Genomic DNA, 22,852 nt, shown 5'->3' on the forward strand with positions numbered 1-22,852 from the left:
CTTTGGCTCAATTTTGATGGGCAACATTCATATTAAATGTCCTCAATTTTTACTTAAAAGCAGCTTGTCTCCTGATCACGTACTATTACAGGCATAAACACACATGTGCTGGTAGAGCATATACATAATGTACACGTACACACGTACACACACACACACACAGCAGGGACCCCAGAAGAGGCCTCTTGTTCTCTCTCACCTTGGGTCGGCGGGTGGTAGTCTGGCCAGGAAACAGGAGGCAGAGCCAGAGGAGAAGAGATATTCAGGAGAACAAGAGACAGGAGCAGAGACAGACAGCGGCAGGAACAGTGGAGAGAGTGGGAGAGGAAACAGGGACAGGGCCTCTGTTAGATGACCAGCTCCCTTCTCCCTCCTCCTCCCCCAAGGAATACCCTCTGCCCCCTTGGTCCCCAGCTGTGCTCCAAGTCCTCCCCTCTCCCAACACAGTAGACCAAGGAGGCCCAGCTTCGGCCAGCTGGTTTCCTCAGTAACCTCAGCCAGACACAGGAGAATAGAGGCAGCAGGTGGTAAAGAAGGCCCCAGAGACCAGGTCCCCAAAGACTCAGCTATTTGTGCTTGCCTCAGTAATAGAGACCAAGCCCTCTCTGACCCTAGCCAAAGATCCTAGAGCTCCCAAGGTCCTTCTCTTCCTTTTGCCAAGCTGTAGGGGTCAGGGGCTGGAGAGGCCCCTTAGAAATCAGGCCTGCTGAGGCATGGTTCTGGGATATTTGTCTCAGGCTCTCTAGTGACTAGAGCAGAACAACTTGCCCCCTCAAGGTCCCATTCAAACACCGCCCCCTCCACTACCTCCCAATACAGAGGGCTCAGGTATCAAGACCATGAATATTAAATTAGCCAGAAGCCCTGAGCTCAGCAAGGTGGCCCAAGCTGCAGAATTTGGGGAGGAGGGGGAAACAGATGGGGAAAGAAGAAGAGGAAAAGAGAAAACAGCATATGTAAAGGGGCACTTCCCAAGACTCCAGGAATCATTGGGAATGGAAAATTATATACTAAACCCACATCTTGACAGGAGGGTGCCATGACAATTCTATTTCCAAATTCTTTCCTTAAGGGTCCCCCACCCAGTCCCTAGATTAGACCTCAGCTAGAGGCCTGTCTGTAAGGGCCTCTAGAATCAAAGAAGCACTTCTTTCTGGCTGTCCCCCAATTTCTCCAACTCAGGGTCACAGATGATGAACAAGAGCTTCATCTCCCTTCCCACTAAAATTGGCAATTGGAAGAGAGAGGGAAGCCCCGAAAGCCAATCATAACCTCCAGGGTAAGAATCTAACCCAAGCAAGCTCCTATAGAAGGCCTCAGCAATCCCCTACCCAGGCACCCCATAACAGGCAACTTTCTTAAAGCAAACAGCAATAGCAGCAGCAGCCCCTAGACTGATGCCCAGCTCCACACACTCCAGGGGGACAACGACCCCCAGGACACACAGATTCACAAAACCCAATGAAAGTCAAAGCCAGCTAAAAATGGAGGTGACAGGTGATGTCCAATCCCCTCCCCATTTTCTCCCCGACAACCCCCCCTCCCCACAGCAGGCTGACGGAGCCAGTAACTTGCAGCAGTGGTGGTGGCAGCGAGTGGCAGCAGCAGCAGCAACAGCAGTAGCAGCAGCAGCAATGCCGACCCCTAGGTAACCACAGTACCCAAGGCCAGGGCCAGTGGGAGAGGGAGTGAGTACCTTGCGGGTGGTCGGAGCCTGTCTCATCATTGCAGAAAACCAAAGACAGAGACACAGAAACAGAGAAAGGGACCAAGGAATCAGGGAGAAAGAGGGACCAAGGAAAGATGGCCGGAGAAAGGACAGAGAGACGGTGGGAGGATGGAGAATGGAGGAGGGGGGAGTGAGAGAGGCAGGCCGGGCAGAAGGGGACCAGCGGAAAGAGGAGGTTAGCGCATCAAATTCCAACAATGCAGCCTCATCTTCCCAGCAGCCTCCAAATAGCTCCGAACTCTAGGGCTCCATGGCCCCAAGGTCCACCCCCACCCCCCACCGTCCTTTGCAGCTCTGTGCAGGGATCAGGAGCAGAGCCTGGCCCAGCTCGCCATCCTAGGTAAATCCAGATCCCACGATCTCAGCTTCTGACCAGCTGCACCCAGCCCTGGATTCTAGCTCCTCGTGATGTCATCGGACCCGCCCTCCAAGACTCGGGTGGGGGTGGGGGAGGGAGATGGGTCCTCAGTCACCTAGCAACACCCAGTACTCCACAGACTCCTCCCTCTGGACCGCCCATCCCATCCACTCCCTCCAAGATCATAACCCTCAGGATTCAGACACAGATGGAGAAGAGATAGGGCTGGAGAGCCAGAGCTCTTAGGATAGCAGGACCTACAGAAGGACTGATGTGCCTCCATTATAATTATCTCCCTCTGTCACTTACATATTCCAGTCTTCCTCTTCTTTGTGTGTCTGTCTGTCTCTGTCTCATGCAGTCTTATCTTCACTGTGTACCATGTGTCTGTTGATCTCTTATCTATCTTTCTCCCTCTCCCCCTCACCATCACACACACACACAGACACACACACAGACACACACACACACACAGTTTCCCCTGCTGTGCCACATATACAAAGTCTCCCTTCCTCTACATCTATCTCTGTCATATATAGAGTCTCCCCCTCTCTGAACCACAAACACATACTGTCCTCTCCCTCTGTGTGTGTCTCTCTCACACTCTCTCCTGTGTTTCAGTCACTCCCATGTGTACACACACTTCCTCCCCTCCTTCGCTCCAGGTGTACACAGGGTCTCTGTATTTCTCACATATGCATAGTGCTTCCCTCCACTCTCCCGGCCCTGCCCAGGAACACAGTGTATCCCCCTCCTTTTTGTGTCTCTCTTTCATACACAACCATATACATTCAAACCCCACAAGGTTTGAAGGATCCCAAGGACACAAGCTCTCATGATACACAAGTGATTAAGGAGATTAAAATCCCCCCCATCCACAAAGAGATCATTTCCTCCCACCCCTCATCCTTTGGACAGGCACAAAGGACATCCTGCAAAAACAGCAGACTTAATTAATCTCCATGATAATGTCCTCCATCAGTAACTCCCATCCTTTTACCCAGGGCTTTGAGGGCCTTGAGAAGAAATTCTGGCAGAACAGGTGCCCCACCAGGCTTCCAGTCTCTACCATTGAATCCCCCTGTCCTGAGGTGTGGGAAAGGGACCCTCCTTTTCCTCAGAAGCCCCAGGCCACTTCTAGAGAGAAGCCCCCTCTTTTCCCCAGGTTTGGGGAAGGCATGAAAGAGATGCTGCTCCCCTTCTTTGCTCAGTTCAAGGTCCCTGCAGTGAGATGGGATAGAGCCTAGCTGGGATAAAGTCACCGAAGAGAGGAGTTCCAATTGCAGGTCCCTAAGCCAGGGATCCAGCACACTGTACACTATGACCACCCTCAAAAGCAAGCCCCTTCCCCCCAGCAAGTAGCTCCAAGAGCTCAAAGCAAGACTCTCATGCAGCATTAGCGTGTCCCAAAGTGATCAGGCAAAGAAATCACAACACGGTACACAAGCACATGCAGGCCAAAAGCAGACAGGGCCGAGGGCCAAAGGGGCCCTGGGGAAGTGAGACTGGGCAGCAAGAGGATTCCGGATCCCAGTCTCCAAGCTCAGCACAGCCCCAATGACTACTGATGGTAGACATGACCAGGGCCATGTCTTCTAGGAGACAGTGATCAGGGAAATGGCACAGCCCTAAAAATTTCTGGAAGGGACAGGGATAGGACACCTGCAAAGACAGAACTGACATAACTCTAGGAAGAAGAGATGGTAGGGAAGGAGACAGAACCTCAAGGTGATATCTGGTCCATCCTTTAGGAACATCTATTCCAGGGTCCTCTAACTCAAGGGCTTTTATCTCTCTACCCAAATATCCTTTTCATGCCACCAAGTCAGGGTTATGCCTGAATCATAGCTTAGTGACAACCCTTCACCTCACCTAAGGCTGTGTAGCTTCTGCTAGGATCTTTAACTCCTTTAAGAGTTCTATTACTGTCTGGAAAAAAGGGGAGGTCTACAGTAAAAACCACCTGAAGCCTGGTAAAGCCGAGCCCTGGGAGGATTAAGGCCGCCTTTTCCTCTGGTCATCTAGGGCCCAAGAAGACATGCAAAAGCATGCAGCATCAAGAGGACATGCAGAAGAGCAGGATGGACAGAGAAGGAGGCATGATGCCAGCCTACTCCCTCCCACTGACACACAACAAGGAGACACACCACCTTCTTAGGCTTCATTCCTCGCTGCATGGGAAGGGGTTCAGCAAAGGATAGAGTTAGAGATCAAATAATTCACTGAGGCCATATTTGAGCCCTAAGGGTCTGCAGCAGCCCAGGGATGTTGGGAGGCAGGTGACTGCAGGATGGATCTGGGGATGGCTAATGCTTCCCCTGACCCCTGCATTTCCTTCCACAAGGACAGGTGCCTCCTAGCCCTGTTATCCTCTGCTAGGAGGCACTGAAAACCTATTACACCTCCCCAGCTGACGCCATCCTGGAGGAGATGAGCTAAAGCCTCTCTTCTCCCTCAATGCAAGTCCTTTTCACATACCGTAACAGAACTAGAAGCAAATTCCCTAATAAACAAAAGAGCCCCACCCCAATCCCTGGATCACCAATGTCCAGCCCCAGCCTCCCACAAAGCACTTCAAGCATGCTTGTGCTAACATAGGAAGCTACACTGCCTAGGCAGAACAACCTACTGATCCCACTCCCCCTCCTCCACAAGCCTCATCAAGGCCATCCCAATCCAATCTTTTCTTTTGAATATACTAGAAAGTAGTAAAGACCTTTCTAGTAGTAGAAACTTTTCATCAACTCAGCCCTAACCTTCAAACAAGTTTTTTCGAGTCCCCAATACTAATTTTGATTCCCTCTGGGTACCCCTACAATGTACATCCAGGAACTAAAAGATAAGCAGTTCCATACTCCTCCGGCCCTTGGACCTCCCCCTCTCTCCCTTGCCCAGGTTCAAACCCTTCAGCCAAACCCCATCAAGCAACTCACCAGTTTGCTGGTCTTGGTAGCTGGGTCAGTTGCCTCTGCAAAAAACAAGGGGAAAGAGAAAAGGGTGGAAGTAGAAGGAATTAGCCATAAGAAATGGAAGAAGGACTGAGAGCAGTTATGGAACAGGGCTCCATAGCCCATGATAACCCTGACACTAGTGAGAGAGACCTGGTGATTGTTGGATAGAAAGAGGCTGGGATGTGGGGATCAAGTGAGCTGACAAGGAAAAAATAAAGCTAGGATTCAGAAGAAAGGGGGACAGTGGCCAGATCTATACCTCTCTTGAGCACTTTTGAGGCTGAGGAGTCCGGTGTCTCTGGGGATGTGGTATCTGCTCCATCTTCAAACACTTGGATCTGAGGCCATGGAACAGACACAAATCTCTCAATCAGAAATAACTGAGACAGCTCCCCACACTCAGCCCCTTGTTACACAAAAAGCCGGGGTTCAGATAGCCCTTGCTATGTCAAAGCCCAGGGCCCTTCCTGTGATAAGTACACTAGACATTCTCTCCCATAGCCCTTTTCCAGTGTTCACCCTTCTCACAGCTAGAGGCTTGAGGGAAAGGCCTGTGGGTGATTGGCATAAGTACCTGTGATTGGCGGACAAAGATGCCATGCGCCTCCTCACATGTGAAATACTTCCTTCCTTGGACAGTCCCGTCATTCTTGCCCCTGGCTTCATCGAGGATCACACCTACCCACTTGCCTGTGGCAAACAGTGTGGCCCCCACATAGGCCACAGTACCACGGTGGCCCTTCCCGATCACCTCCACACGGGACCCCACACGGAGGGGTCGGCCACTCGTCTCAGCACTCATCCTGCTGCCACTTGGTGTCTGCAAGAGACACAAACTGAGTCAGCTGCTTCACAGGCAGACATCATCACACCAGCACAGAAGAAATGTGCTGGACCCAAATCCCAATTCTAACAGGAGTTCTGAGGGCTGATTTAAAGAAGAATGTGCGTCACCCACTCTGAGCTATATTTACAGGTCTGGGCCAGACCCTAAAGCCTAGAGACTCCCTTCATTACCCACTAGAGATCTCCAAACACTTATAGAACTTTTGTATAATTTTTAATACAATCTCTAATTAGAAATAAATTTGATATTTGCTTTAAAAATGTTTAATATTCTCATATTGCTGTTTTCTGCAGGGTACTGCTCCAAGTGGGGAAAGGAAACAACAAGGAGGGCTAAGCAATTTCTTGGGTCCCCCCCCCCCGCTCCCAGTTATAGCCCTAATCAGAAACACAGGGGAATATGAAGTGAATCTTTACAACTCTGTAACTACCCTAACTCCAGTGAAATCACCTCCCTTCTCTGTATTTGGGAGACCCTCTGGGCTTCTTTCACTTGCAGTTACATACTTATTCTTTCTTCAAGCTTCAAATCCATCCTTACTATATCCTGAATTTCCAGGGAACAACTCATATGCTCCTTCCTTGGCCTAGGCCCTGCTATCAATTTAGCTCACCCTCATTCTATCTGCTGCCTCCAAGGAGTAAGTGTAGGAGAAAGCAATCTCCAGAAGAGGCTTTATGTTTCCTCTCAAAGTTAAAAAGCTACACTTTCCTGAATTCTTAAATATTCTTCCCTCTATTCTTAAACACATATGCAACAGACTTAATGATCCAGTTATCCCCTCAGATAAGTCTTTAGTGGAAACCCAGTAACTATGTGCTGGGCTGGGCAATGTATAAAAATAAAAAGGGTAAGGAGTGCCCTCAAGAACTTATAACCACATATAAACTGGACCACACACACACGTATATGCACACACAGACTGACACCAAAAGCCAAACAGAAATGGGAAGCCAGACTCTGAATGGATGGAAAGTGTCTCTAGCCCATAGAGATCTAGGGGGCATACCACACCACACCTGGCCCAGCTTCAGCAACAACATTGTAGAATAGGGCAACCCAATACAGCAGGGGAATTCTGGAACTACAGGGTGAAATGAGCCAAGTAAGTGACCAGCAGGGCCTGTGTGGGCCTCTACCCACTCCCAGGCCCCAGGAAGAGATACCTATAGCAATTGGGAAGTAGCATGCAGAGTTGCAGGAAAGAGCCAGCCTAGGAAAGAATGGGCCATCTCCCAGCTCTCTTCAAGGGTCCATATCACTTATCTAGAAAGACAGCCACCTTGAGTGGTGATGAAAGGTGTTTACGGAGGCAGCCAGCCCCTGGACCAAAGAAAGCACAGTGGCTTCTGGAGAGGACCACTGATAGAATAAACTGACAATAAAATCAGAACCACCCTTTCCCACTAATGTACACACACTGATCCCCCAGATGCCAAAAAGGCCAAGTAAGTGGATAGTGAGAGTGCAGCCAAGGATAAACTACAGGAACCCAAGGATGGGTAATTGTCTCAGAGGTAAGGGAGATCAAGTCAGGTAGAAAAGGATACAGAGCCTATGACAACCCTCCTCCGAAGGCCCTTTCCTAACTCAGATCAAGCTAGGGAGAGATGAAGGAACAACAAAGCAGCTCTGAAGAAAGACTTCATTGTAAGTCTATTCTACCCAGACTCAGGGCCCCCATGATGTCCCAGCCCCCACTGGAGCCTGCAGCCTGAGGCCCATGACAGCCAGAGGCTAAGTAAAGCCAAGATACAGGGCATAACTCTAGGCAGAGACACAGACTCCAGCACATCGAAGACCCCCCAGGAGGAGTTGGACGAGGCCGCACAGCAACCAGACTATGGGGGCTCCTCTTCAATACCCCAAAGCTGTTAGGTGAGTGATGGTCACAGCCCACAGCCCAACCCCCACAGCAACAATACCCACAAGAGCGCAGGCCCAGGTGGCCCAGCCCACCCCTCTACTCCCCAGCTCCTAGGCTCAGTTGGGGGTATCCTGCCCCCACTTACCCGGCTATACACATGCCTCTTGCTCTGGGCCATGCTTCTGCCTGGGTTCCTTCCCCGATTTCTCCCCAGACCATCAGACACTGGCCTGAGGATATTAGGGGCCCCAGATCCTCCAGATTCATACAGAAACCTGTAGGCCCATGAATAACACTATTTCTCCCACTCCTCCCAAAGGAGAGGGACAAGCAGGCTGAGGCTGGAGAGAACAAGGGGGAAGCTCCTTGGCTACCAGAGGAGCCTGGATCCTGCAAGCCCAGCTGATGAGCAGCCTCACTCTGCGCTAGTCTAGCTCTAGACTTGTCAGAGAGCTTCCCAGCCTCTGGGTCCTAGTGCCCTGCACCTTCACCTGGGCAAGGCAAGAGGAGACAGCAGGGAAGAAAAAAGTTGGGAAGCACAGCTCCCAAAGAGGATCGGCAGAGCTCACAACCACTGTCCCCTCCAGAACATGGTGCCGACCTAGGCCAGCAGAGAGCGATGACATTTTGATGGCTGTCTGTCTCAGGTCTCATCACTGCCAAAGTCAAATTCTCTTAAATAGTCAAAAGATAGGAACTGTTTTCAAAAGAAGAAATGCAAACTATCAACCATTTGAAAAACTGCAAAATCATCTCAAGTCCAAATTATCAAAGGTGGTAAATCAAGGCAAAAGGCAAAGTTAGAGGCCCTGTGGGAATACAGGCACAATAATTAACTTCTGGTAAAGCTGTGAACTGGTCCAGTTCTTACAGGAAATGATCTAAAAGTGTGCAAGAACTATTGTTAAACTGTTTAGACCCTTTGGCCAAAAAACCTTGGCATTGGGTTTATATGCCAGGAGGCTAAGGAGAATAGGAAATAGCCCTTGCACAAAAACATGAACAGCAGTAGCATCTGTACTAACAAAAAGCTAGGAACAAAAGCTGGGCCCAGCAAGAGTTGACCCGATGAAGAAAATGTTCAAAATTAAGAGTAAAGAGGAAGACCACAGAGAAACAAAGGAAGACTTGGGGAGGGAGAAGCAAAGAAATAGGGCTTAAAAGAGCAGCATGACAATGACTTTGTTTACAATGGGAAGAAAACCACCAAAGGCAATCAAACTCTTCATTCAAGTACAAGAGACAGCTCTGCGGCTGCTGTATTTGAAGAGATGGGGGGGAGGGATTTGAGTATATGTTGAGAAGTGTCTGCAAAGTTGAACATTTTGTAAAATAAGGATATCATCTCCCTCTCAAAAAAAGATCTCAGTAGAAATGTTTTCTACTCCTCTGCTCTCTAGGTCTTCAATCAGCCAAAGGAGTCAAGCCAAAGGGGTTTATTAGGTCTCCCCTTCACCTTAGGACCGGCTAGGAGTCTGTATCAAGTTGGCCCAGGCAGTAATATAGCACAGGGAAAGGAACACTTATCCTATCCACCACATGGAACCGAATGCTCAGAAAACCATTGCTATATGACCCCACCAAACTGTCTGGGAGAAAAATTCTCTTCCTTGTCAGTTTGAAAGGACAGAGCTCTACCACTTCAGCCAGATCAACAGCAGTAGGTAGAGGCCTTGGGGAATGCCAACATTCACACAAAGCTCAACCCAAGACTCCTTCAGCTACATGTTCGGTGTGAACTCTTGGTCTGTCTTCCCAGGAGATCCATTCCCAAAAAGCCTAGCTGCCTCAGTCTCTGACCACTATTAGCTATGTGACCTGGGGCAAGTCACTTCCTGCACCTCAGTTTCCTCATCTGTAAAATGAAGGGATCAGACTAGATGTCCTATGAGGTCCCTTCTAATTCTAGATTCATGATTCTATGACCTTAGGTGCTCATTGTCACTGGAAGAGGAAACAAGAAATGAAAGAGTTTCCAGGATTCTTCAGCGACACTGATTCTACTGCCTACTGAGGCTGAACAAGGTATTCCTTCCCCTCCTCCTACCATTGCTGGCTGTCACAAGGAGTCAAGAAGACATACCCTCCCATCCTGGTGCTACAATGATTTAACACTTGGTTCAGTGTGGGGACAAGCCCCAGACTCCAGGGAAAGCAAAACCCCAGAGACAGAACACTAGATCTTAGCAGGCAGCTAAAGGTGTAGACCACATTTCCAAGTCCTAAAAGCCACAGGCTCAGTTCAACTCAATAGAAATATATTAATGACCTCTAATGTGAGAGACAAAGTCACAAATAGAAGTCCCTATTCTAGAAAAGCCTGTTTTCTGAACAACATGTACATGGATGGGCAAAAATAAATAAATATAGAGTAACTAATAAGAGAAGGAAGCTCATGAACCTAAAAAGTCCAGTGGGAAGAAGAAATGGGAGATAGAATGCCCTGCATCAGTTTGGATGGAAGAGGACATGAGAGCAAGTAATGGGAAAGTAGACTGAAAAGGATGGGTTGGAGCCAATCTGAGCTTTAAAGAGCAAACACATGAGTTGCTGAAGTTTCTCAAACAGGGGGCTGACAGGGTCAGACCTGTGCATTAGGAATACCACCTGACAGCTATGCAGAAGATGGAATGGAGAGGAAAGAGGCTGGATGAAGGGAGGCCAATTAGGAGGCCAAGGTAAGGTGAGAGGTGGTAAGGGCTGAACAAGATGATTGATGTGGGTGGAGTGAAGGGGGTCAGATTTCAGAGATTTTAGGGAAGTACCAGCCACAAAACTTGGCAAGTGATTAGATGGGGAAGGCGGTGTGGGAGGGAGGGAGAGAAGAGAATCCAGGATGATGCCCAGGTTTCCAACCTGGAGGATAGGATAGGAAAAATGGCCATATCTTCAACCAAAATAAGGAAGTTAGAACTCTGAGCTGGAAGGGTCCTTAGAAGACATCTAGCTCTATCCCCTCATTTTACAGATCCTAAAACCCAGAGATATTAACAACGGTGCCCAGCAACATCCAGAGCCTAGTCCAGACCCACTATTCTTCCCCCCAGCCAACCCCAGAGGTGAAGATGGGCACCTTCCTCCTCTCTGACTCTTACACATCCGGAGCTTCTTTTAAAATCAGTTCAGTTACCACCTCTCACCAGAGGCCTTTCCTTACTCCCCTGACCCAGCTGTTAATGCTAGAAACTCCTCTGGAAATTTGTTGTTGGTTAGTCATTCAGTTATGTCTGTCTTTTCATGACCATAATGTCAATGGGGTTTTCTTGGGAAAGATACTGGAGTGGTTTGCCATTTCCTTCTCCAGGGGATTAATGTAAACAGGGTTAAATGACTTGCCCAGGGTCACACAGCTAGCAAACATCTGAGGCCAAATTTGAACTCAGGTCTTCCTGACTCTAGGCCCAGTGCTCTATTCACTGAGTCCCCTGGTTGCCTCTTCTCGAAATTACTTTATATTAAAAGAAAGATTCCACATATACAATATATATTACATATATGTTTTCTCCAATATACTGATTAATTTGGCTTAATGTTTCCTTCTTTTTCTTTTCTTAAAAAATTCTTTGTTGTAAGGGATAGCTCCCAGAGATGGGGAAGAGATAGGATGATGGGGAAATCTAAGTAATGTAAAAAAAAATCAATAAAAGGTTATTTTTAAAAAGAAAAAAAGACCATTGTATTTGGCAATTAAGAGACAGTGACTCTGGAAAGAGAAGATTCAGTTGAATGATGAGATAGAAAGTCTGACCGTACAGAGTTAAGACAGTGATAGGAAGTGGAGATATCTACAGCCAACAGCCCTCTCAAGGAGTTTAGCCAAGAAAGGAAGGAAAGATGTAGGAAGATAACCAGTGGGGATGAACAGATCAAGTGAGGGTTTTCTGAGCATACAAAAGACTATACCATTTCACTCCTTCTGCTATAGCCTCAGGTTGCTGTGGGAGGTCTGAGGAAGCATGAAAAGTTTTGAAAGAGGCTGTGTGGTGAGTAGGATAAAGAGCTAATGAAGAAGGTGTAAGAAGGGGGCCTTGCCAAAGAGAGGACCCAGTTGAGATTACAGAACCACCCTGTAGTGGACCCAGGCAGAACCCATAGTTCCTAAATTTCCTCCAGCTTCATTAACACATTGTCTCTCAAATAAGTCTCTGAATAAGCTGAGAGGGAGCCTGGTCTTGGATCCACCACCCACTGCCACAGAGGGCTCACAGAGCCATACAGAAACTCGTAATTGAACTCCTCTAGGTGTCCCATTATCTCTAGGCCTGAGATTCACCTCCCAGTCTGACTAGTCATGTCTTTCTTACTAAAGGACATGCCTGTTTACCCAGCTTCCTCTTGGAAACTCCTCCTCATCAACCCTGAACTTAATGTGCTTTGCCCTGGTGACTGCACATTTTTGGTGGCCCCAGACCCTTTAATGGAATGCACACAAAGAAGCCAAGACATTACTTTCTCTCTCAACAAAGCATTTTGGAAAATAAGGCAATGAGCAATCAGCAGGCTGCTCAGCTACCCTTGATGACTAGCTTGCCTATGCCTGAGCTCCTCCTCTGGCACCACCCCTTATACCTGGAAGCAAAGTCCTGGCACTAGGACCCTGCAGACAGGGGTCCTGAGCCTGCGCTCCGAAGGGCTGCACCATTTCACAACTTCAGCTGCAGCCTCAGCAGCCAACAAAGCTGCTGTCACGGGTACCAACACCTCAACGGAATCTGTTTTGACTTGACTGCTGACTGGCTACACTGATTTGGAATGACCTCCTTTTTGTCCCCCTTTCATATCAAGAGGCAACATCTGAGCACAACTAGAAAAAAATCTCTGCCACGGATCCCACTCAGAGGAGGTAACCATAGCAACCTGCAGATGGAGGCAATCGAGAAGATGCTCCAGTAACTGCAACAAGAGGTGAGTCGATCTCTCTCCCATCATCTCTATTACCACCACTCTCCCGAACTCACTCTCTTCTGGCAGCCACACAAACTCACCCTCCAGCCCTACTTAAAACTGACACCGTGTGGAAAAATGGAGCTTGTTTTATTCATCACTAGATAAAGCCATTGTCAAAGCTAGTCTGCCATGCTTGGAACTGATAAGAGAGGCCTATCCTCAGGCACAACTCAGGCTCGGCCTGCTGAGTGGTTTGAGCTTCTCAGTCAGGTCTGAGTCTTACAAAAAACTGGCAACCTGACTTCTTCCAAGGTCTCCATTACCACGATAATTTATTAAGATTGGGGGATGGGGGAGAAGAGGAGGGAGCAAAGAATAGGGTCTTTACTGCTGGACACTACTCTGGGCCTTAGGACTCAGAGCTTGACCAACTATGGGTAGGCCCTCACATCGTTCCTCACTGGCTGTGCACCTAATCTACCCTCTCCTTTCCCTCCCTCCTCTCCTCCTTTGTCTCCTTCCCACTTCCCCTAACCTCCCATCCCATCTAGATCACACCCTTCCTGACTAGCACTGAGCATTAGCTTAGCACAAAAGCTGGCCAACTGGGTTCCGAACTCCTCCAGATGGTTTGATTTCTGCAGAGCTGACATTCTCCAACACAGCCTTTGGCAAAGTATCTCTATACCAGCAGTAGGAACCTCAAGCTAAACTGGAACTCACAAAGGGCCCAAAATATCTCCCAGATGGGAGCCACTAGCACTTCCTAATAGCAAACATAAATGGCTGGGGGGAAGAAGGCTATCACAGTGTTACCTCTTAAGTTGCATCCTCTAGATCTCTTCATAATTTACCTTCTCTAAATGGAGGCCTTGGGGAAGAAGAGCCTTAGGGTAGCCTAAGGGTTCACTAGGACCTGTGGCAGACTCTATACAGTCACAATTTTCTCAAATGATATCCAGGAAAGGGACACAGAAGAACCTTTCCTGTTTTTGAGGCAGGCAAAAAAAGGTCTCCTAAAAAACTTCAACTTCTATGCTACCAGGACCAGAGTAGGAGCAATGTGTGGGAAGCAGTATGATACAAAGAGATACAAAGTTTGGAAAGCTCTTGGCTACAGTCTAGCAAGAAAATAAGATCAAAAACGAGGAAATCTAAATATACAATGCTACATTCTTCTACAGTATATTAGAAACAAGTAGTATGGAGATTCAGTATTTCATCTAGAAATCCCTTTTTGTAAACTGTTACATGTTTGGGAAAACTCTTTTTAGGTGTTTAGAATTAAAATGAGAGTTTTAAAATAAAAACATTAGTGAGATATAAACAAATCCTAAGTAGTGCCAGAAAGGAGAAGCTGTTGGGGGAGAAAGGAATGAAGGAGCAGCAGGAGATCAGAGAAGCCTTCATGAAAAAAATGACATTTGAGTCTCTGAATTGGGTTTTAAAGCATGGGTAGGAATTTAATATGTGAAGAGAAGTAAGGACAACATTTCAGGCAGAGAGGACAGTGTGAACAAAGGCATGAGAGAGAAGCAAGCACGGGGGCTGTCTGAGGGACAGAGACAACCCATAATAATAAGATAATAAGGGCTAGCATTTATACACACCTACCATGTGCAAACCACTGCGTTAAGCACTTTGTAACTATTGTCTTATTTGATCCTGGAAGGTAGGAGCTATTATTATTTCCATTTTACAGATGAAGAAACTGAGGCAGACAGAGATTAAGTGATTTGCCCAAAGTCACACAGACCTAAAGACTCAAGAGCCATTGCTCTGTCCACTGAGCCGCCTAGCTGTCACTGGTTTGGCTAGAACTTAGGGTGGGTAGGGGGAGTAAAGTGAGAAGTTAAGGCAGAACCAGGTTATGGAATGTCTTGAAAGCCAGATGAAGGAGACTAAACTTTTCTCAAGAGAAGGCAGGCAGCCAGTGAAGATTTTTCAGCAGAGGAGCAACATGACAAGATCAAACTATCATGCTGGACAAGGGATAAATACTAAACAAATCTGTCTGCTGGTCAAGTAGAACTGGAGCCAGCCTGGGTTTCCAATTCACTCTGTGGTAAAGAGAAACTCAAAAGGTGCACACTGGGCAGTGATCTTCTGTGTTCCTAACCCTATTCTCTCACAACCCTACTCCATTTTTCTCCTCACTGGTTTTCTCTAGGCCTATAAACTTGTTCAGGTCTCCTAACCTGAAAAAAACAAACCATCTTCCTTCAAACTTGCTACCCCCCAAGGTACTGGCCCTTTTCTCTCCTTTCTTTCAAAAAAACCAAAAACAACTTCTTCAAATGAAAGTTAACCTTCAGTGCCTCCACCTTCTCACTTCCTTGCCATCTGACTCCCCTGCCTGCACTGTGCTGCTTCCCAATGACTTCTTGTCTTTCCCCACTGGCTTAGGTCTCACCATCTCTCGTGATGTCATTCACTCTCTGTTCATTAAAACATTCTCTCCTTACTTGGCTCCTGACACATTAGATGCCTTAGTTACCTTCTGACCTCTCTGACCATCCTTTTGCGTTCTTCGCTCATTCCACTTCTTCTCCCCTAGATGTGGCCATTTTCCAATGATGTCAGCCTCCTATTCTATACAGCCTCTACTTTTTCCCATAGAAATTGCAGCCATTTGCATGCTTCAACTAACACTTCTATGCAGATGTTTTCCAAATCTCTACCTTTAGCCATGACCACAGCTCTAAATGACTCCTGGACACTCCTATCTGGATGGTCCACCATCACGTCAGACTCAACATTTGTACTGCCTCAAACTAGTCCCCTGTCCCATGTCTAAAATATGGATATGTAAGGGTTTATTTTATTCAAAAGCAATAAATAAGAAAGTAGGAGGGAGCAGCACTCTATAAAGTTATACTCGTGATGAAATCAAGAAAAAGGAAAGGGAAAACATTTGGGTAAAGATCAATGGAGGAAGAAACAGAAGTGATATTGTCTTAGGCATATAATATGGACCACTTGGACAGAAAAAAGAAATAGGTATTTCAGAAACCATCACAACTCAGCATTGAAGCCTTATACAATAGTGTTTGGGAACTCCAATTATCTAGACATCTGGAGCTTTCTGTTAAAAGCAGAGCAGCTGACACATTCTTGGCTGGCTTTCATGGTAATTTTATTCAAAAAGTAGAAGAAAAACAAAAGGGGATGTGTTTTGGATCAGAATCTGGCTAATGAAGAACTGGCTGGATGCTGAAGTCCAAATGATGGAAAGCTGGGGGAGAAGTAACCACTCTTCCCCTTAGAACTCGTGATAGAGCAAGAAATGAATGCCAGACAAGTCTGACAACCCCCGCATACTCTGTGGGACAGAGATTTCAAAGGTTCATAGAAAAGATAGGCAGGATCTCAGAGCTTAAAATTCCACAGGAAAGAGGCTCTCCCCCTCCCCCAAGACTGACAAAATTCTAATGACTAATTCCAATGAAAAGAAAAGAGAGAACAATTTAAGGAACCAACCTGGATGTGAGGAACTCTTTAACCTACTTAGACTACTGAAAGACAAGTATAGAAGGTTAGGAAGCAAGGGACAATTACAAAAGAATACAAAACAGAAGTTTGCTTCTCTAAGATTAATGTCAAAAAGTGCTAAAGATCAGAATGAGCTGAAGGTGAAAACTAATGCCAAAGACACCAAAAAGAGTTTTTAAAGCTATGTTTGGGGTAAGGGGGAGATCAAAGTATGGACAGGACCACTGCCTGGAATGGATAACAATCCATGAGAAGAAAGCAGGAATATGCAACTGTTTCTGCTTTATTTAGCTAACAAGGTAAAATGATCCTAGGCCTGAAAAAGAAAGTGGTTAAGGAAGAGCTGAAATACAGGATAATTCAACAAGTACTTATTAGACACTCACTATAAACATGTCACTGTGCTAAGTAATGGAGACACAAAGCCAAACACAAAACAGTTCTTGCCCTCAACAATTTTATGTTCTAACGAGGGAACACAGCATCTCCACAAATAAGTTACAGGAAAAATTAAAGTCAGAAAAGGGCACCAGCAGCTTGGGAATCAGAAAAGGCTTCACAGAGGTGATCCTTGAGTTAGTCTTAAAAGAAGATAAGGATTCTGAAAGGCTGACATAAGAAGGGAGGGAGTATATTCCAGGCATAAGAAATGGAGGCAAGGGGCACAGTAACAAGTTCAAGGAATTCCAGCCAAGCTGGAGTGCAAAGTTAATGATGGGGAGATGTGAAATAAAGTTGGAAAGGTAAGCAGACAAATTGTAGAGAACCTTAAATAACAGGCTAAGGAGCTTGTCTATTATCTTATAAGTAAAGGAGAATCACTGAAGGCTTTGGGTAAGGCAGTGACATGGTCAGAACAGTGCTTTACTTAAAAAAATTTCTTTTTAGTTGGTAGCTATGTAGAAGACAGATTGGAGAGAAGAAAAACTGTAATCCTGAGGAACACTCTAGCAGTCCAGGCAAGAGGTGATGGGGCCCTGATTTTGAGTGGCAACAATGTGAGTGCAGAGAAGATGGAGAGGAGAGATACTGTGGAGGAAGACTTGATAAGATGAAGTGAAGGTAAAAGCATCTGGCTGCTCTCAAAAAGTTCGAGTTGCCAGTTCTGAATGAGTCACATCCCAGTGCACTGCAGGAATTGTCAATACGATTGCTGAGCAATTTCAGTGATCACTGTGAAAGATGTCACAGGAATGGAGGACAAATGTGCTGATTTTCAAAAGGGAAGAGGACGGAGTCACTGAATTTATCTTCAATAAATTTGACTTTAATTTCTGGTAAAATTAAAGGGATAGATAGTAAACATGTAAAAGAAGTAGGCCCTCATCAAGAACAGATCAGGCCACAGAAACCTCATTTAAAGTTAAGGGTTACTAGAAAGGCAATCAGGACATAATCTTTCATGCTATTCTTGTGGACAAGATAGAGACATGTAAGAGAGGATGAAAATTTTAGGGGGAATTTGAACTAGTTAAATGACTTAGAAGTATACAGGAAATTACCTCAGGGAGCTGTCCTTAGTCAGCTTTTCAGAAAATTTTTTATCATTGATTTGGATAAAGGCATAGAGAAAATGTTTATCAAATCTGCGGAAACTATGAAGCTGAAAATCATCCCCAAGTTGGATGACAGAATCAAGATATGAAAAGATTTCGACAGATTATAATAGGCTTAAAAAAATGGAATCTAATAAATATAAATGTAATGTCCCTTACTTGGGTAGTACCAAAATTCAACTCCCCAAGGGATATAAAAACCACAGTTAGAAAACAGTTCACGTGAAAAACATTAGGGGGTTTTAGAGGAATGTAGGTTCACAATGTGCCAGTAGTGTGACATGCAAGCCAAATAATCTTATTCAAAAAGTGAGAAGAGTCTATATCCTGGAAGAGGAGGAAGATAGTTTCACTGGCCTCTGTCCTGGTCACACAACTGGACTTTGGTTCTGGACACCATGTGTCCAGAGAAAGGGAATCAGAGGTCAGTCAATAAGCATTTATTAAGCACCTACTACATGCCAAGCACTGTCTTAAGTGCTGGGGATGCAAAGAAAGGCAAAAGCCAGTCCTTGTTCTCAAAGAGCTTACAGTCTAACAAGAAAGACTATGTGAACAGTTATGTACAAACAAGCTATATACAGGATAAATGACAAATAATCTGCAGAGGGAAGGCACTAGAAGTAAGAGGGAATGGGAAAGGCTTCTTGTAGAAGGTGGGATAAGGAACTTAAACTTAACAGATGAAGAAATTGGGCATGTTTAGTTTAGCATAGAGAAGAAAAGAACTGAGGACATGATAGCTGTATTTGAATATCACTTGAAGGGCAGAGGGATTAGACTTGTTCTGTTTGGTTCTAGAGGGGAAAAAACTAGTAGCAATGAGCACAAGTTCAGAGAGAGCTATTTAGGTTTATTGTAATAAAGAAGTTTCACAACAATTAGAGCTATCCAAAAGTATACAACAGAGGACAGATTCACCCTCACTAGAGTCTTCAGGCAAATGCAGTATAACCCGCTTGTAAGGGATGTTGTAGAGGGGATTCCTGTTCTAATACAGGTTAGCCTGATGATCTCTGACATTGTTATGTGATTCCTTCCCCACATCCAGTCAACCCCAAATTCAACCAAGTTTTCCTTAGTAAAGCCTCTCCCATTCCTTCCTTCCTTTTCACTCCCACTGTTACCCCCTCAGTCTTGACATGCCCTCATGCCTAGATCTGAAGGACCTTTTTAACCTACCTCCTTCCTCTTATCTGTTTCCTACTCCAATCTTGTGTATGACAGTCAAATTAGCGTTTCTAAAATTCTGCTTTATCCTTATCCTGGTACTGAAACTATTATATAGTTTGAACCCATCTTTATCATCTTCCTCACCACCAAACCTCAACCTAGTTTGCTCTTTTCTTTTCCATTACTTTAAAAACAGACCCAGCTCATGGTATACACCTCTTTGGTGAATTTTTCTCTAACTTCTCCACAGTGTTCTTTCTCTTCTCTGAGAGTTCTGTTGTTACAAGTTCTCCTATGAACTTCTGTGACTAAGGACAAGTTTCATCCTCTGTTTTACCATCTGGAAGATAAGGGGGTCAGTTCTGATATTCAATTCCATACTTCACTTTTGACACATCATGGAAAGCCTGGTATTCCTACTGACCTTTTTACATAAATGCTCCATCTCCTTATCTGATCTTATATACCTCTTTATATCCCCAGTGGCTTGAAGACTGGGTGCTCATTAAATGTGAGTTGATTGCTCATTATGGCCACAAACTATAAAGTTGTCACCTCCTCAAAAAACTTGTCTTGCTTAGTTGCAGACCTGCCTAAAGTTGAGGAGATAGATGAAATAATTTGTCACATATTTTCTGATTACCAAGCCATCAGAAGTAAGACACCTAAATATACAAAACTGTAATTAAGGTCCACAGGCTCCTGGCACCAAGCTATGCTAGCACTAAAACTGTGTTTTATTAAAACTATGCTTTTATTCTTTTAACAGACAGCTCTCAACATGACACAACATGGTCTGAAGGGCAAACTCTCCAGCTCCCATGGAGGAGACCTCTCCCATCTCTGGGGAAACATGGAAGAAATCTGGAGCCCAGAAGCCTCCAACAGCAGCAAAGTTAGGCAAGATGATGGGAAGGTTTCTACCGGCTACCAGGTGAGCCACAGTTGTCAGGGTTGGTGTCAGCTCTGAAATTCCCCAGTGTCTCCCCCCACTGCTGTCTCCCTTCTGGACAACCACCTCCACTCCCTGCTTAGTACAGGAATCGCTCCTCCTCTTCCACAACCGCTGCTCCTGCCAAAACAGCTCCCACCAAACCCAGGTGAAATGCTACAACTTTCCTCCTATGCTGGCTCCTGGACCCCGAAAATGCCTTAGCTCTATAAAGGGAAACTCCTTATCCCTAACACACACTCTGCCCCCCGGCCCGTCAATAGCCCCAGGTCTGAGGTCACAATCTTAACCATTCCCACCTCCCACAAAGTCCAGACACCGACCCTGACCATCCTTCGGCTCCCCCCAAACCAGGCCCGAACCCCGACCCCCTCCTGCCCCCGGCCTATACCCTGACCTCTCCCCCCCCCCCCACACACCCCAGGCCTGAACGCTGCCCTTCCAGCGCCATGCCCATACCGTATACTTTATACCCACCGCCTACATATACAGCCCCTACCCCCCGAACTTTGACCTCCTCTGGCCCCGCCTCCCGCCCCAGACCTGTGCCCCTCCTTCTCCGAAAGACACAGAGACAGACATGCACCAGCACCCAGACCTCCTCCGCCGCCGCCGCCGCCGCCGCCTCCAGTCCCCACTCAGAACCCTGACCACTACACACACAGCCCTGAACCTTGACCACCCCCCGACCAGACATACACTCCCCGGGCCTGGGAGGCGAGGGTCTCGGACTGTGGGCGGCTGAAGGGGAGAGGAGGGCAGGTGAGGGGGTGGGCCGCCCTCTCCGCGCCCCACTACCTGTCAGGGGCCGGCCTGCAGACTCCGCCGCTGCCCCCAACGGCGGCCACCGCCCAAGACCCCTCCCAAGCCGGCGCCGCCCCGCCCCAACACTCAAGGAAAGCTGTCCTCCAGGCTGCCCCCCTCTCCGCCTCGCTCCACGCCAGAGCCTCGAGGCCTGCGGCCCACGGCTTCGGCCCGGAGTGAGGGCTATACACCATGCTTCGCCAAGCCTGACTCTGGGGCAGCCGCGACCCCAGAACCTAGTGGGGTCAGGGAGGAGCAGCGATCAGGCAGTGAGGCGGACAGCCTCGAAAGAGGCGGGGACCTCCTGAGGAAGGAGCAGGCGCACTGGAAACTTGAAGCCACGGGAGGACCCTAATGGAAGAAGAGAAGGAAGCGTGTGTGGGATAGAGCGCCCCTAGTGAGCGGAAGAGAGAAGAAAAGGAGGGAGAGAAGGCGGGGCCTTGGCGCAGCCGGAGCTCCACCTGAGGACCCATCCGTCTAGCCTCCAGATGCCTTAAATCAGCCAGTCGGTCTACAAAGCGCTCTGTAAATCTCAGAGTGCATGGATACCAAAATGTAACTGAAACGTGTCCCTTTCCTCAAGGATCTTCCATTATATTGTGAACTCCTTGAGGACAAGGACTGTTTTTCCCTTTATTTGTATTCTCTGAGAGCCCATAGACTCTGCCTGGCACATAGTAGGCACTTAATAAATGCATGTCGGTATGACATTCTGCCTTAGGTCAAAGAAAATTCTGTCTTCCCCGATTTAGGTGCAGAGCTGCAGACACACTTTTTTGTTTTTTAAAGGCAACCTGTTAAATGACTTCACACGCAGCTAGTTAAGTGTCTGAGGCAGGATTTGAAATCAGGTCCTCCTAAGTGCAGGACCGGTGCAGGATCCACTGAGCCACCCAGCCACCCTTCAGAAACACTTTTGAAAAGGCAGCAAGGATGTGTAGCTGAAGGCATTGTTTTCCTAGAAGTCTGATGGAATAGTGATAAGGTCTTCTCTGTTCTGGTAAATTTGGGAAAAAACTTTAGACTGCAGAAATATTTATTTTTTAATCTTTTTTTTTTAAAGGAAGCCTTAATATACTTGCAAACAGAGGAGAGAAACAGGTAGATTTTAAAAAAGTATATATGACATTAGTTCACATAGGTACAAGGCAATACTTGAGTGGGGAAAGGGGGAACGCGTTGTAGGAGAGACTTTGGGAGTCTTCGTGGGAAAGGTGGTGTTTGAGAGGAATCTTAAAGCCAAACTACCAATACTGAGAAGTATAGGAAAGGCTGCCAGAGAATTCCAAGCATTGAGTTCACCCAATGCAAAGGAATAGAATGTTATATAAGAAACAGTTTTTTCAAAAAACCGGTTTAGTTGAACCATATATATGTAAATTAGAGTAATCTGGGTATAGTATGCACCCTGGGCTGCTTTCTCAGTCCTGATTTGAAGTGGCAGGTTGGGTCCCTAGAGGATAGCAGACTGCTTCTCCCTCAGCGTTCTAGGGATAATCCTTAAGAGTTGTGACTTCTAATACTATCAGCCATCTCCCCAATAGGAATTAACCAGTTGACATTAATCCGTTTTTAAGAAGGGAAATCTTGCTAAGCTACAAACTGTTCCTCAAGAAAAAAATGGGCACGCTCAAACTTAAAAGAACAAAGGCAGTGAGGTACACATGTGGACAACACTTCACAACTGGCTCTGAGAGTCCTTTTCCACCCTGGCAAAGCCCCCCACCAAGCTCACTTTGGGATATGGTGTCACAATAGACAAAGTGGTCCCTTGTTCAGCTGGCCTGGCTCCTTCCAGAACACGGTGCCTTGCCTGATAGGTCAAGACGTGTCTGGGCTGGGCCTAGCAGGTTGCCAGGCTGCTGCTCGGAATTCCACGGCCAATACTATCAGGTCCAGTGGTTTCTGCTAACCATGCTGGTTGCTGAGAGCCTTTTATGTTTCTCCCAACCTTTCTGAAGCTCATAAACTCACACTCTGATCAAGTGTGTCACCAGGTTCCTAGCATCAAGAAAGAATGAAATAGGAAAGCCATAAGAAACAGTAGCAGCATCAAGGATACATTGTAGCCATAAGGCAGCTGGGTAAAAGATTGCCTCACTTACCCCCAGGGAAAAGAGGAAGAGATTTCAACATTTGAACCTTTTGTGCGAACTCAGTTGTGATTCAGTAGTATATGGAAAAGCTAAGTTTGCAACAAAGTAAGCCAACGAGAAACCAAACCCCAGCTCTCAAT

The 22,852-nt window shown here is 46.7% G+C and overlaps 1 protein-coding gene and 1 long non-coding RNA gene across 13 annotated transcripts in view; one reads left to right on the top strand and one right to left on the bottom strand.

The window, feature by feature from the left end:
- DCTN1 (dynactin subunit 1) overlaps positions 1 to 20,700 on the bottom strand; it is a 39,259-nt gene extending 18,559 nt beyond the window's left edge. For 2 of the 12 annotated variants that reach the window (XM_072619821.1, XM_072619820.1), the window contains exons 1-5: positions 7,898 to 7,945; positions 5,613 to 5,858; positions 5,298 to 5,376; positions 5,021 to 5,055; positions 200 to 220 (exon numbers count right to left, since the gene is read on the bottom strand). In XM_072619821.1, coding sequence (XP_072475922.1) covers positions 200 to 220; positions 5,021 to 5,055; positions 5,298 to 5,376; positions 5,613 to 5,858; positions 7,898 to 7,930 — 414 coding nt within the window. In that variant the 5' untranslated portion in view covers positions 7,931 to 7,945. Of the gene's footprint in view, positions 1 to 199; positions 221 to 1,696; positions 1,909 to 5,020; positions 5,056 to 5,297; positions 5,377 to 5,612; positions 5,859 to 7,897; positions 8,175 to 20,511 lie in introns of those variants that run through there. The other 10 variants (XM_072619829.1, XM_072619827.1, XM_072619828.1 and 7 more) reach the window with 7 other exon arrangements.
- Positions 12,388 to 21,326, top strand: LOC140510916 (uncharacterized). The gene is made up of 2 exons (XR_011969398.1): positions 12,388 to 12,657; positions 19,630 to 21,326. It is a non-coding gene; the product is annotated as an uncharacterized lncRNA (long non-coding RNA).
- The last annotated feature ends 1,526 nt before the right edge of the window (positions 21,327 to 22,852 follow it).

Source organism: Notamacropus eugenii, chromosome 6 (assembly GCF_028372415.1).
Source record: "Notamacropus eugenii isolate mMacEug1 chromosome 6, mMacEug1.pri_v2, whole genome shotgun sequence".
NCBI lineage: Eukaryota > Metazoa > Chordata > Mammalia > Diprotodontia > Macropodidae > Notamacropus > Notamacropus eugenii.